The following is a 14,246-nucleotide window of genomic DNA, read 5'->3' on the forward strand; positions in this document are numbered from 1 at the left end:
AAACTGAATGATTGAAAGGCGTTTGTCTTACTGGTTACTCCACTTGTTGGTTCATATTGATATGTGTGTGTGTATATATATATACACACATATACAATTTAAAAATCCCTACTGATTTTGTAGAATAGCAAATTTGGTAGATTTTCTTCTTGAATTGGGCCCTGATTTCTCTGTAAGCGCTGACCACTAGGTGACAGTCTTGCACAGCTCACATTAGTAGCTGTTTGAATGTAAAGTTAGCTGTATTGTTTCATTCAAAACACTTGAGCAAATGTGATGCTTCGGGATGGGTCTTCATTTCAGGTCTATTTCTAATGTGTTGCCTTTCTGAAGCTGTGATTGCATATGGAACTGCAGCAGTATTTTGGGAGAGAAAGCATATGAGACTTTATCTGGTCTTGTGTTGAATGTTTGAGTTAATTGGATAGCGTTCACACAGCCCTGGAGTTTTGTGTTCTGAAGTTGCTGGAAAGTTGTGCAAGTGTGTGCAAAATATTGTCTGTAGGAATCCTTAAACATAGGATCATAGAATAATTCAGGTTGGAAGGAGCATCTGGAAATTTCTGGTTGAATATCCTGCTCAAAACAGGGTCAGTTATGGGGTCAGCCTAGGTTAATCAGGGCTTTGAGTCAAGCTTTGTGCAGTCTTCATCCTTGGAGGTTTTCAATCTCCCTCTTGGCAACCTGTTCCACTGCTTGAGTGTCCTCATAGTGAAAATGTTTTTCTTCCCTTGTATTGACTTGGGACCTCTCTTGTTTCAATTTATGCCTGTCGTCTCTTTTCCTTCCACTAACTGCCAGCATGAGGAGCCTGGCTCCATCTTCTCAGTTACCTTCTTGAAGGTATTGGAAAGCTGTTAGTAGGTCCCCCTCAAGCCTTGTCTTCTCCAGGTTGAACAAGCTGTTCTCTTAGCTGCTTTTCACAGAGCATGTCTCCCTGACCGTCTTGGCAGCCTTCTGCTGAACTTGCTGCAGTTTATCAGTGTCTTTCCTGGACTGAGGGGCCCAAAACTGGATGCAGTATTTCAAATTAGGTCCAATGAGTGCTGATTAGAGAGGGATAATCATATTCCTCAGACTACTGGCTATGCTACTGCTGATGCAGCCAAGGATCTGTTGGTGTTTGCTGCCAAGGCACACTCCTGGCTCATGGTTAGTTTGCTGAACATGCACCAAGACTCCCAGGTTCTATTACAGAGAGCTGCTCCCCAGCCTGTATCATTGCAAGGTGTTATCCCTTTCCAAAACTTTGCGTGTCCTGTTCAATTTCATATGGTTCCTGTCAGCCTGTTCCTCCTGTCTGTTCAGGTATCTCTGCATGGCACCTCTGCTCTCAAGCATATTGACAGTTCCATCCAATTTGGTGTCACCTGAAAACTTGATGAGTATGTATTTTTATCACTGAGTCGCTGCCAAAGATTTAAAAAGGAAGTAGGTTACAGGACAGGCTGCATTGGTACTCTATTTGTTACTGGTCTCCAGATACAGTACAACATGTTTGCTACCTTCTGAGGCTGACCGTCCAACCAGTTTTTAACTCATCTGGTTGTTATCCATCCAGACTGCAATACCTTGTATGTTGAGAGTGTTTTCTGACAGTATAGAAAGCCTGACTACAGTCAAGGTAAATGGCATCCACCATTGTTCCCGGTCTGCAAAGCCAGTTATTTTATTGTAGGAGGCAAACGTATTGGTCAGGCATAATTTACTTGATAAGTCCATGGTTACTGTTACCAGCCGCCATCTAATCCTTCACATGTATAGAAATGTTTTCTCAAAGGGCTTTTTACATGATTTTCTCATGGAAAAAAGTGAGGTTGATGAACCAGTGGTTCCCCAAACTATCCTCTTGGTCTTTCTTGCAAAAAACCATTTCCTTTTCTCCATTTCTCAGGCACTTCCCCTGATCTTCATGACTTTTCAAAGATGGCGAAGTGGTCTTACAAGGACATCAGCCAGTTCTATTATCAGCCCATTTGGTTTATGGACTTATAAAGCCTCAGTTCTGTCAAGTAAACCCTGACTTGATCCTTACCCACTACTTGCATTTCTCCTCTAAAAACTTTGTCTAATCCGAGGCCTGGGAGACCATGTTGGTGAAGACTGAGGAGCAAAGGGCACTGAATACCTCAGTTTTATCTATGTCCGCTGTTGCAAAATCTCCTGCCTTTCAGCAAAGGTCCCTCATTTTCTATGTTCAGCCTTTTAATACAAAAGCAGCAGATGAAGCTACTTTAACATTCTTTCCAAGTGTCAACTCCAGCTGAGCTTTGACTTTCTTGACAACATCCCTAAATGCTAGACAATGTTTCTAGATTATTTCTTTGTAATCTGTCCCTTCTTCACCATCCTGTGTAAAGCCTTTTTGCATTGAAGCTCTGCCATCAGTTCACTGTTTAGCCAAGCTGGTCTACCGATATTTCTCCACTTTTTCCTGAATATTGTGATGGACTGTTGTTGTGCTTGTAATATGCTGTCATTAATATCACATCAGCTTTCCTGAGCTCATTTGCCTTTCTCACATGAGATTCTGTGTACCAGTTCACTGAATAAACTGAAATCTGCTCTTCTAAATTCACAGTCTATGCTCTGCTATTTGCTTTTTTGCTCCCCTAAGATCTTGAACTCCACTACTTTGTGATTGCTACAGCCAAGGCTGCCACTGATATTTTTTTTAATTTTTTTTATTTCCGCTCCACATCCCTGACCAGTTCTTCCTTGTTAGTGAATAGCAAATCCAGCTGTGTCGTAACCCTGTGTGTTGCCTATCCAGTATCCATGACACTCTTTAGGAATCTTGACTGCTTGCATCCCATTGTGTTGCTCTTCCAGCAGATGGTGGTGGTGGTAAAGTGCCCTGTAAGAACCAGGGTCCGTGATACAAATCATGCTGAGAGTTGCTTTAAGAATTCTTTGACTGTTTCCTCACGTGCATTGGGTTGTCTATAACAAACTGATTCACGAGCTGTCAACAAGCCTCTTGTCTGTCAATAGAAGAGTAGAAGAGCACCTCTGTACTTCTGAGCTGCTTCTACACATAGAGGGCATTCCCCCAACTTGTCTTTCCTGCAGAGCTTGTTGTATTCATCCTTGGCAGCTCTGCACATGTGAGGCTGTCCCACTGTGTCTTGGTTATTCCCATGAAGTTGTAGTTCTGTCTCCACAAGGAGCTTAAAAAATTTTCACTGAAAATGCTTTCCACTTTAAAGGCTAACATGCTTTAACATAACTTCAAAGTAAATTATCTGCTTTATTTACACATCTAAGTTTATAATGGAAATACTGATATACTTCAATCTGCTTGTTTTCATTAAACTTAATGTTGAGAATGTTTTAAAATATATTTAGCTCTAAATAATTGAAAACTTAATTGGGGTTTAAATTGGATTTATAAGAAAACAGCTTTGGTTGAAAAAGCTGAACTTGCCAGTGTAATTCTGACTTAAGATACCACACTTCAACTGTGATGTCTTAAGTGCTCTAACTGTACAGTATTGCATTTAATTAAATTGTGATGTTTGTAATTTGTTGTCCCATGCCTTTACTTCCTAATTTAGGCTGGTGCTGGAGAATACGCTCACCCTTATGTCCTAGATATTGAAATTCAAGTATAGTCCCTTCATTAAAAAGACACGGAAGCTGTGGTTCTATGGCACTTTTATACCAGTGCAGGATTGAAAAAGAACTTATGCTTGCACCATCAGATACCAAACTACTGGTTCATCTGTTTCCATGGCCTCTCTTTAATCCAGATCTAATTAACACTCCGGCAGCTCCCTACCCATATTTCCAATCCTCATAACTTTTTGTAAATTGCAGGAAAGTTATTATGTCTAGAGGAAACTCTATAAGTTGAATATGTTATGGTGGAACAATGGAACTGTGTCATGGAGCCCCTCTGGTTTCTTCCACCAAGCTAAAATATAGAAAATTTTGGCAATACAGCAAAAGCGGCAGCAGCAACATGGAAAAATACTTAGCAACAGGATTCTTTTTTGCTGCACTTTTATTGTGGATCTAATAAGCTGCAAAACTCTGAAGGGCCTAGTAATGTAGGGTCTTCACCTATTATTTAGTTCTGTATGGTTTAAAAAACTAGAGTAATAATTCACGTGCTCCTTGTTTGAAGTGGAATTTTTGGGTACTGTTTTGATATCTGTAAAAGAAAGAAACAATATATGTAAAATCTAGATAAGCTCACTAATACAATTTTATTGTTGAAATAATATGAGCTACTTTTTTTAAAATTTATGCATATAACAATTAAAAAGAACCATTGAGTTTGCTTAAAAAGGCACAGTTATTGCTCTGTTAAGAGCATTTGATTTTTGCATTGTTTCTTAAATAATTTTTATCCTACTCCTTTACCCAGGTAGATGAATATCTAGTTGACATCCTGCTTCTTTGTGTTTGAGAGCAGAATCAGATTGCTACTCTCTTCACATAGTTCTAAATTCAAAAATTGAATAACTGTTCAGTTCTTACCAAGTTCTAAGACAGCTTTCTAAATCCATAACAAAAAAGGCGGCTGTGATCCTCTCCCACTCCATGATCACTAGGTGTTTGTAAACTGTTTTAAGACATTTGTTCCCACTGTGTAAGTTAGATAGCTATATATTTGTCATCTGTTTTTTTACCTCTGTTGGAGAAGTTGAAATGAATGAATAAAAATGTTGACGTTAGTATAATAGAATTTTGATATATTCCTTTCTGTTCTTGGAATAGACTTCAGCAGTCTGTTCTGTTTTTTATCAGGCTTTGAATGTTGTCCATATCCTCAACTCCTTTTTTCTTTTTTCTTCTTCTGTATGCTACTTTTGTCTTTTCCACAAAAGATGTATTTCAAGAAAATAAAGAAAAATGCTTCTGCATCATGTTAACTCTGCAAATTAAGGCTCTAGTTCTGTAAGAGGAGCTCTTGCGAATGTAATTTAGATTTTAGGGAAGCAGAGGAGCTTGTTTATGTGATAAACGCAGTAGAAACAAAAAAGATAAGGCATGCGATTAGGTTCTTACAAATTAACTACCTCAGCAGAAGATAAGACAGTTTGATAAGGAAATTGAGATAGAAATAGATAGGACTGGGACACAGATGATGTAAGGCAAAAGGGTTTAAGCAGGCAGAAGATCTGAGAATATTTTTAGTAGAAGGAACCGGTGACAGAAGATGCTATTTATACGGTGCCTAGTAAACAGGTAGAGCCTTACATTGTAGTTTTGTTTTTTTTTTTTTTAACTCCCTTTAGAAGCACTGATGCAAATAAGGCATTTTTAGCATGTGATTCATTTTATCTTCATGTAGGCATCTGTTTTTCTCTGGGTACAAGAGAGGTGCGATGAATCCCACCTGAACTGTCTACTCCTCTTTTAGTGCTGGTTATGCTAAAGATGGTAAGACATTCCTTCTGTCAGTTGATCTAAAATGTTTGGGAACTTGTTAATTGAAGAAAAAAAGTCAACTGAACATTGTCTGTAAAAATAAATGCTTAGAGGCTGCCGGTGAAGTCTTAGTTTAGTCACCTGAGAAGAATGCATTAACATAGTCTTTAATTGTGTGATCACATGCTTTCCTCTCACCCACCCCACAATCCTGGCTTTTGTGGATAGGAAATAAGAGTGTGAATAAAGACTGTGTAATTGAAAATGATAGTGCTTGTTGGACCCTTTCTGGCTGCTGAAGCAGATGGAGAATAGTGCAGGCCATCAAAGAAGGGAAAGCGTTCTTTGTTCTAGGTCTCTTCTGCTATGGACTTACTGTGGAGTACTGCACAGTCATGTTGATGGTCGCATCTAGACTTTGCTGAGTCCACTCAGTGGAAGATCACCACTGTACTGTTGGATTCAGCCTTTTGTATCTGAACGTGCCCTGTACAACCACAGTGGAAATAGAATTCTATAAAAGAGTAATATCAGAGTAATTTGGCATAGGGTCTCCTTTTTGAAAAAATGCAAAAACAACCCTGCCAACCCCCCCCTCCCCAAACCCCAAGGTACATTTTTACAACATTTTCCTTTTATATTTATGTTTTATGTAGTCTTTTTAAACCTCACTAGCAATGAAGTCCTACTGGTAGATCTGAAGTTGCTCAGGTAACTTACTTGAGTGTTTTAAATAGAACTATTATATTTATTCTTGAATTAATTTATAGTTTCATATCAAGATAGTTATTTCTTAAATTGTTTTCTGATCCAGTGAATTGTCTTTTCTGGGCAGAGAATGATTCTCTTTTTATCACAGAAACGACTCTGTAAAATGAACAGAGCCTTAGCCCGACTCCATTTGTGCTCTAGATGGCATTTATAATGAGATTAAAAGGGCGACTCTCCTACTGAGACTGGCTTCACCACTAGACTGCTAGACATGAGCTTTGAAATATTCATGAAATAGCACAAATAAGGCAGATTCAACATTTTATAAATATATTCAAGACTAATAAAACGAACCTTGCAACATAACTTATTTTGTTATATCATATCCTGGTGTAAAATGGCATAAGCTATGGCACAGTGTTCAGTACTAATCCACACACATTAGATCAGCATTTTATGTCTTGGCCTGTTTATATAAATTCTAGTTGAAGTATGAATAAACTTTTCCTTTTCTTTGTTCCAGTTAGTACTGTGTATATCTGAGGGGGGACTGGAACTCTTTCCTGGAAAAGAAGAAGGAATATGGGGAGAAAAAGAGATTAAATGAACTTTACTTCTAATAACAAATATCCTTAGTTGGCATTGGGTAGTAGAGGCAAAAAAATAAACTTAGAAAATGTTTTTATCATGGTTTCGTTTTGTGGTTTGTTTTTTTTTTTTCTTGGTGAAAACCTGCAAGGCAATTGTCACAGAGCAAAGCATTTAAATTAAGGATGTGATTATCTTAATTAACTCCTGCCCAGTGCCATATGTATAATAGTACTTTTTGCTAAAGCATACATGCATGTATATGTATGCAAAATACATGGAAATTATAATGATGTAGGTCAGCTCAAGATACCCATAGACAGAAAGGACTGAAACTGGCTTTCAAGACAACTTCAGTCAATCTTTTCACCTGCTTGTTTGTTTTGGAGTTGTAGGTTCAGCGCAATATTTATGGAACAGCTACTACTCATTTAATACAATACTTTTCTCATTTGAGGGTACTGTTTTGGAAACTGTCAGTTTAGGGCTGGGGGAAATAAAGCAATTTGGCAAGAAGCATCAGGAGACTGGGCTACAGTTCCTATATGCATTTCTGAGACAGGACTTGTCTTCACCAGAGCTCTCTTTTTACCTCTTGGTAACTTGCACTGGATGATTTTTATTATTTCTTTCCCCTTGAACTTTTCTTTCTCTTGTGGTTAGACTCAATTTTGGGTTTTGGAGCAGCGGTACACCAGAACTTTTTTTCGTTTCTAAGGTCTGGATGGCTCTTGACCTGTGTGCAGAGAGACTTCACTTGGTGACTGTTTTCAGCTGAGTGCATACATTGTGCTTAAATTTCTGCTAAGCACAAGTTTTTCTCTTTAACCAAGCTTGCAAATCTAATGTGAATTGAATAATCTTTAACCTTTAAAATTTAAAGATGAGAATTATTTGGAAAAAAGCCAAAAAAAAAGTTTCAGGTTAACTTAGATTTTTTTAAAGTTATTTATGGGAGTCTTGTTCAGCCAGAATAAGCCAAAACAGCAAGATCTCTGGCCCTGTTCCCTCCATGTATTTTAATAGGAAACAATATAAACAAACTAACTTTCTTCTGACTCAATTCCTATTCTTACCTAGCTCTGCCCACTTATTTTATATTTTATATGAATATAGACACGCAGTATTCTATTTGCTGGAGGATCTCCCAACTAGAATTCTAAAATTCATCTTCAAAACTTAATATGCACAAAGTATACTTTACCTCCATTTTGCAAGGTATCTTTTTAGGGTAAGTGGGCAGGCACATAGAAGAAGCCAGAAAACATGGAGGAAGCTGAAAAATTAGTCATCATCTCATTCTTGGCTATGTCACCTGGAATAATACAGCCATTGTGATTGCTTTGGGGTGTAGAGTTTTTTGGTTTGTGTTTTTTTTTTTTTTTTGCAGGCCTGTGATTTGCAGCATCATAGCTGTATCTAAAAATTCTAGCGTAGGTGTGAATAGCAGCTTGAGAGTTCAGGGTGTGTGAATAAATATGGAGTCATTTTGTACAATCCATGGTATAGTTAAATCAAGACTATTGGTGTCTGAGCTGCATAGGCTGATGCTAGGTTACGCTCATTGTGCTGCATTTCTGCTTTTATATGGACTATAAACACAACTCTCAAGAAAAAAAAAAACTTCAGTAATTCTGCTGTTAAAGGCAAGATTTAACAGGCTACCCTTTTTTAGGGTTAGACATCATATCCAGTTACTAGATGTTGCAGGAAAGTGGCTAGTGTTTCTTAAAGTCTGGAAAAAGAAACTGTAGGTTAGTTGGAAAGGGAAGATTGAATTTTTGTAATAGAACATGAAGCATATTGACTGCAAAGGAAGAATTCTCAGGGCAAGAGTTCAGAATCAACAGAATTGATTTATTTATTTTTTTTTTTTTTGCTTTTGCTGCTTTGGCCTGATGCTATACTTAGGCTTAATAAGACTTTAAAAAAGAAAAACTAAAACAATCTGACAGGAAATCAATCTCATAACTGAATTTAGCATTGCAAGCGTATCTAGCTTCACTGGAAATTTTTCATCAAAAACACGATGACTGGAAGGCTGGGATTTTTTTTTTTTTTGCTTGTTTCTGTTTATTTTTTTGAGTCACTGCAGAGAATCTCTGTTACTTTAAGGATAAGACATGTGATTGTACAACTTCAAAAAAAGAGTCCACAAGCACAGGATCTCATCTCCAACACTGACAATAAATATGTGCCTTGTAAGAACAGAAGAAATGTTTATGGTACTTGTCCTGAGTGCTTTCTCAGTCTCTAATTTCAGTTCAGGATATTTTCTGAACACAGAGCTTTACCTATTTTTCCTGGGAATCAGTTGTTTGGTTTTTTTTTTTTAAAGAATGGGCCCTGTATGCCTCTTGTTCTGATTCTATTTCTTCCTTTTTTCTTGCATGTGTTATCAGCTGGTATTCAAAGATGAAAATAACTCTACACATGAAAAAGTAAAAGGCGAGAAGACCAATTAAAAAAAACTCTATAAATTATAGCTAAAAATAAAATAAAGACTACTGCCCTCTGAATAGGTTGAGGAAAATAAACAAAGAGAATGAAATTGAAGACAAAATGTCATGGGGAAATAATTAAGTCCTTATATAGCAATGTTAAACAGTTGCTTTGTGGAATGAGGGAAGTCTTGCTGATAATCAGGTTTGTTGGTCTGGGTGATGGGTTCATGTTCTGAGAAAACTGGAAAATTGATGATAACATTTTCAAACAACATGCAACTTCAAAAGGCTTCCAGGAGGAGATGCAATATGATATAGGAGAGCTGAGTGGTTCTTGTAATGCCTGTTTTCTTGCCCAAACTCAAGCAATGTTAAAAAGTTGTCTTTCATTTAATGTTTTATGTAGGTACTGGACAAAATTATTAAGCTTTTCACTCAAGGGGTTTATTCTGTCTTTCACTAAATCTTTACTGAAGTAGTCAAGACACATTTGCAGTCTCAGTATAGATTTTGATGATCTGAGATAAGATCTGTGATCCCCTAGCTAATTTACTTAGGTTGGTGCATCGTTCATAGTTGTGCCTCATGACTAGCGATTCTTACTTTTCTACCTCCATATGGCTTTTGCACCTACTCACCACACATTACACTGGCAAAATGAGAAGTTCACTCTTAACACTTGGATTTTCCATTCTTGTGATGGGATTACGCTCACTCTAGTTTAAGTGTTAAGTTATTTTATTTTATTAATTTTGAGCAGCTTTTTTCAGGGCAGCACTTTTGACCCCTGAGTGGAATGATGCACTTATAAGTGGACAGTGGAATTCTTGAAACTGTAACCGCTTCTTCTCATTTAGCAGGTCTGTGTAAAATAAGGTGCGGCATTACAAGAGCCTCAGTCCCTGTAGCCATTTACTTGGACCCAAGATCTTCGGATTTTCTTGTGATTCTTCAAGCATTGATTTTTTTTCTCTCTCTTTTTTTTTTTTTTTTTAATATACTAAGGATATGCACTCTACCTGGCAGCCTGTCATATTTCCATTTTTATAGAATATGTGGATCTTACAAGTCTAAGGGAGCAAGACATGGTGTAGTTCTCCCAATACTGCCTACTGGAGCATCGTGTATACAACTGTAACTGCTAATCACTCAAGCATTTCACTGGGGAGAAACCTGGTTGTTCTAATCCAAAAGTGATCCCAAATGTAGTCTCTCATACATGCAATGTGGATGGTTCAAGGTAGAGAACCATAAATGAAATTAACAGTCTAAACATAGTTCAGGTGCACTCACAAATGTTGACTTTTCATTCTACAAGAAGAGCTGAAATAAAGCCCCTATATCAATGAGATTCAATTATTTATGGATGGATATTTCATAATTAAACTACTAAGTTCTTTTCTGTAGGCGTTTTTTCTTGTTGATGAAGAAGAGATTAACAGTGTGTGCCTTTATGGCAGTGATGTTCATTTGGTCTAATTACTATCTATTTAAATAAAATTGAAAGCAGAGTACTATTTTGAAGCATTTTCATGAAGCACAAAAGACTCAAAAATCCAATAGTCTGTTAAATTGGAATGCATGTTCCAGTGAAACATTTTGTTTACACTTAACAGCTTATGAGCAAAACAGTAACTGTAGGTTTAAAGAAGGTACTTTTCTTTGAACTTTTATGGAGAAGTTAGTTTTATGTTGCATCTCAGAGTATTATTAACTGCTGGTTTCATTACCTTTCCTTATAATCTTTTTTTTTTTCAAACTATTATGCTGAACAATACTTGTATACTGCTGTTTGATTTAAAAGATCAAAGCTCTTTTCTGAACAGTTTTGATTAACTGTGAAGACTGGCTACGTTCAACACTAATAAGTATATTAAAGTGCTGCCAAGATTAATGTGGAGATGACCCTGTCCCTATTTTCAGAATCGCAGGGGGGCGAATTCTGTCAACAGTGAAGATGCATTTGATAAAAGGCCGAAGCAATGGGGATCCTTTCTGTCAGGCAGTAGAGGAAGTTGTACAAGATTTGGATTTGAAGATTAAAAATATTATCGATTCACAATGTGAAGTCTTGACTGCCAGCGCTACTGGAGTCAGTCCAGCACGGGTAATGGGACTTCTTTTGTTCTTTTTATTATTTAGCTTTACAAGAAAGCAAATGTCTTTTATCTGTTTTGTTTCTTTTCTATTTTTAAAAGACTTTATATAAAGTATTATCTTTTCCTAACAGTACAAAGCAGTGTCATTTCCTCTACACTGTGGTTTTAAATTATTGGAAGACTTATACTTGAGGATTATAGTGTAGATTTCAAAAAGCCGATTTACTTAAGCTAAACTTCTTACCTCAAAGTTAAAAATAAAATACTCTTTAAACTTAATTTATTCATGTAGTTGTTATAGATGTAGATACTTAGAACTATCAGTTTTACTACTGATTCAAATCAGTGTAACTATAACAAATTCCCAAACAAAAAAACTCATGAAAGTGGAATTAAGATTTAAGAATATGTATCAGTAATTTTGATTAAAATGCAGAGGTTTTAATTAGCTCAGTTTCAAGTATTTCTCAGGGTAAGGCATTCAAAGTAAGGTTAAATATGAAAGAAATCCAAAACACGGTGAAATGTGGAGCGGGAAGGAATAAAAGTAAAACACCAAATAATCAATGTGTAAGTTTTTCCTTTGTAGTATTTCAGGACACTAATGAAACTATTAATGATTTTATTTTCACGGAAGGAATCAAGATATTTAAAGTTCTTTAGGTCAAGTGTGGAGAGCAGAATGCAGGCTTTCTATTTGTGGTTTCTTTACTTTGATTCTACTCAGGTTTATATTATAATCTTTTTTGGCATGAAAACATTGATGACCTTTATTATTTTATTTTACTTTGTTGATATATAAAACGCTTAATGTCATGTATTTTTGTCTAGGAAACTTTTTAAAACATAGACACTTTGAATGTACGTACATTATTACAATGCTTTGTTTTGGGAAATCACTGGAATTACTCCATGGTAATTAGATTTTTAACAAATTTTAATCAGACTTCCGATATGCTTTTTTTTCTTTTTCTGTGAGAGCTAAAACCAGCCAGACTCTAGTGGCCAGTTAAACTGGTTTAAATGTATATTTCTACTGAGCAGTTGGAGTATATATTTCATTCTAATTTTCCTCTTTCCCCTGAATCTTTCCCCTGAACCTTTCATTTCTCTACTTCCCTTTCATATCCTTCTATATCTTTCTCTTCCCCATCTGAAAAATTGATCACCCTTATCAGTTCTGTCTTTATTTAGCTACTTGTATTATTGATAAAATATTGATAAAATCATTATATGCCAGGTAAGACTATTTTAATAAAACTTCATTCTTCAGAGAAATTCACAAAAAACTGCTTTCCAAAATGGTTTGTGTTTGTTATTCTCCATAGTCTAATGACCCTGCAGAAGTGTTTACCAGTATCCTTATTGAGGCATGCTAGTAGAGATGGTTGCATCCTGATGTTGTTAGGAAATGTGGTTAAATACTCAGTCCTGTTGAGAGCAGTGTGAAGTTAATATTTTTTCCTCAAAATGGGCACCTGAAGGCAGCTTATGAAATTTAATTAAATTATTTTTAGTCTGTGGTTCTTTGTTTAAGTATCTGCCGATTCTTGAGTTTAAGTTAATTGACTGCTGGAACATCCTATCTACTCATGGATGGGCAGATTCTACTATAGCTCTTCTCAGTGAGGAAATGTGAGTACATAGCAGAAGATGATGGGCTTTAAACTAATCCTTTTCACCATACTCACTATAGCACATCCACACTCGCCACAGTATGGATGTAACCGAGAGCCATCAGAGATGACCGTGGTCTGGATGTGACTGATGAGCTGCTTGGCTTGACAAATCTAGTGCTGTATTGGATTTATGTAGCGAAGTTTTGGTATCAAGGAGTGCTGCAGGGGTGGCTTCTGTGAAAAGACACCAGAAGGTTCTTCCGTGTTGGACAGAGACATTTCCAGCTGGCTCCAAGATGGACTTGCTGCTGGTCAAAGCTGAGCCAGTCAGTGACTATAGTAGCACCCCTCTGATAACATTTAAGAACAGGTAAAAAAACACTCTGCAACAGCAGTTGGGAGAGAGGAGTGAGAATACATGACAGAAACAACTATGCAAACACCAAGCACAGTGAAGAATGAAGAGGAGGAAGTGCTCCAGGCACTAGCACAGAGATTCCTCTGCAGCCCATGATGAAGACCAAGGTGATGCACGTTGTCCCTTCGCAGCCCATGGAGATCCACAGTGGAGCAGATATCTACCCTGCAGCCTGCGGAGAACCCCATGGATGAAGCAAATTTGATGTGCCCTGAAGGTAGCTATGACCCTGTGGAGAGTCCACACTGGAGCAGGTTCCTGGCAAGACCTGTGGAGAGAGGAGCCCATGCTGGAGCAGGTTTGGTGGCAGGACTTGTGACCTCATGGGGACCCATACTGGAGCAGTTTGTTCCTCAAGGACTGCATCCTGTGGAAAGGACCCATCCTGGGACAGTTCTTGAAGAACTTCAGCCTGTGGGAAGGACTCATACTGTAGAAGTTCATGAAGGGCTGTATTCCATGGGAAGCACCCTAGACAGGAGCAGAGGAAGAGCATGAGGAAGAAGGAGCAGCAGAGATGATGCGTTAGGAACTGACTACAAGCGTCATTCCTCACCTCCCTGTGCCACTCAAGGGAAGGAAATAGAAGAGTTGGGAGTAAAATTGAGTCTGGGAAGAAGGGAGGGGTCTCATTCTGATTAATTGACAATGAATTACATTAATTTCCTTAAGTCAAGTCTGTTTTGCCCATGCTGGTAATTGCTAAGTGACATCTCTGTCCTCATCTTGACCCCACAAGCTTTTTGTTGTATTTCCTCACTCTGTCCTATTGAGGAGGGGGAGTGATAGAGCAGCTTTGGTGGGCACCTGATGGCTAGTCAAGGTCAACCTACCACAGTTCTTTATGGTGCCCAATGTGGGATTAGAGTTAAGAACAGTAACTGGGAGAGGTAATGGGCAAAATGTGGGCTGAACATAGTGAAAGAGCAGAATAAGTGTAGAGAATTTTTGTATGAGGGGTGGAGTGTGTGTAAATTGCCCACCTTTG

At 37.6% G+C, this 14,246-nt stretch overlaps 1 protein-coding gene across 1 annotated transcript in view; it reads left to right on the plus strand.

Moving 5' to 3' along the window:
• Positions 1-14,246, plus strand: part of PARPBP (PARP1 binding protein) — a 52,036-nt gene that overhangs the window by 19,244 nt on the left and 18,546 nt on the right. Inside the window, exon 7 of the mRNA XM_014937517.1 lies at positions 11,046-11,229. Coding sequence (XP_014793003.1) covers positions 11,046-11,229 — 184 coding nt within the window. The remainder of the gene's footprint in view (positions 1-11,045; positions 11,230-14,246) is intronic.

This window comes from Calidris pugnax, unplaced genomic scaffold (genome assembly GCF_001431845.1).
Source record: "Calidris pugnax isolate Ruff unplaced genomic scaffold, ASM143184v1 scaffold1, whole genome shotgun sequence".
In the NCBI taxonomy this organism is placed as follows: domain Eukaryota; kingdom Metazoa; phylum Chordata; class Aves; order Charadriiformes; family Scolopacidae; genus Calidris; species Calidris pugnax.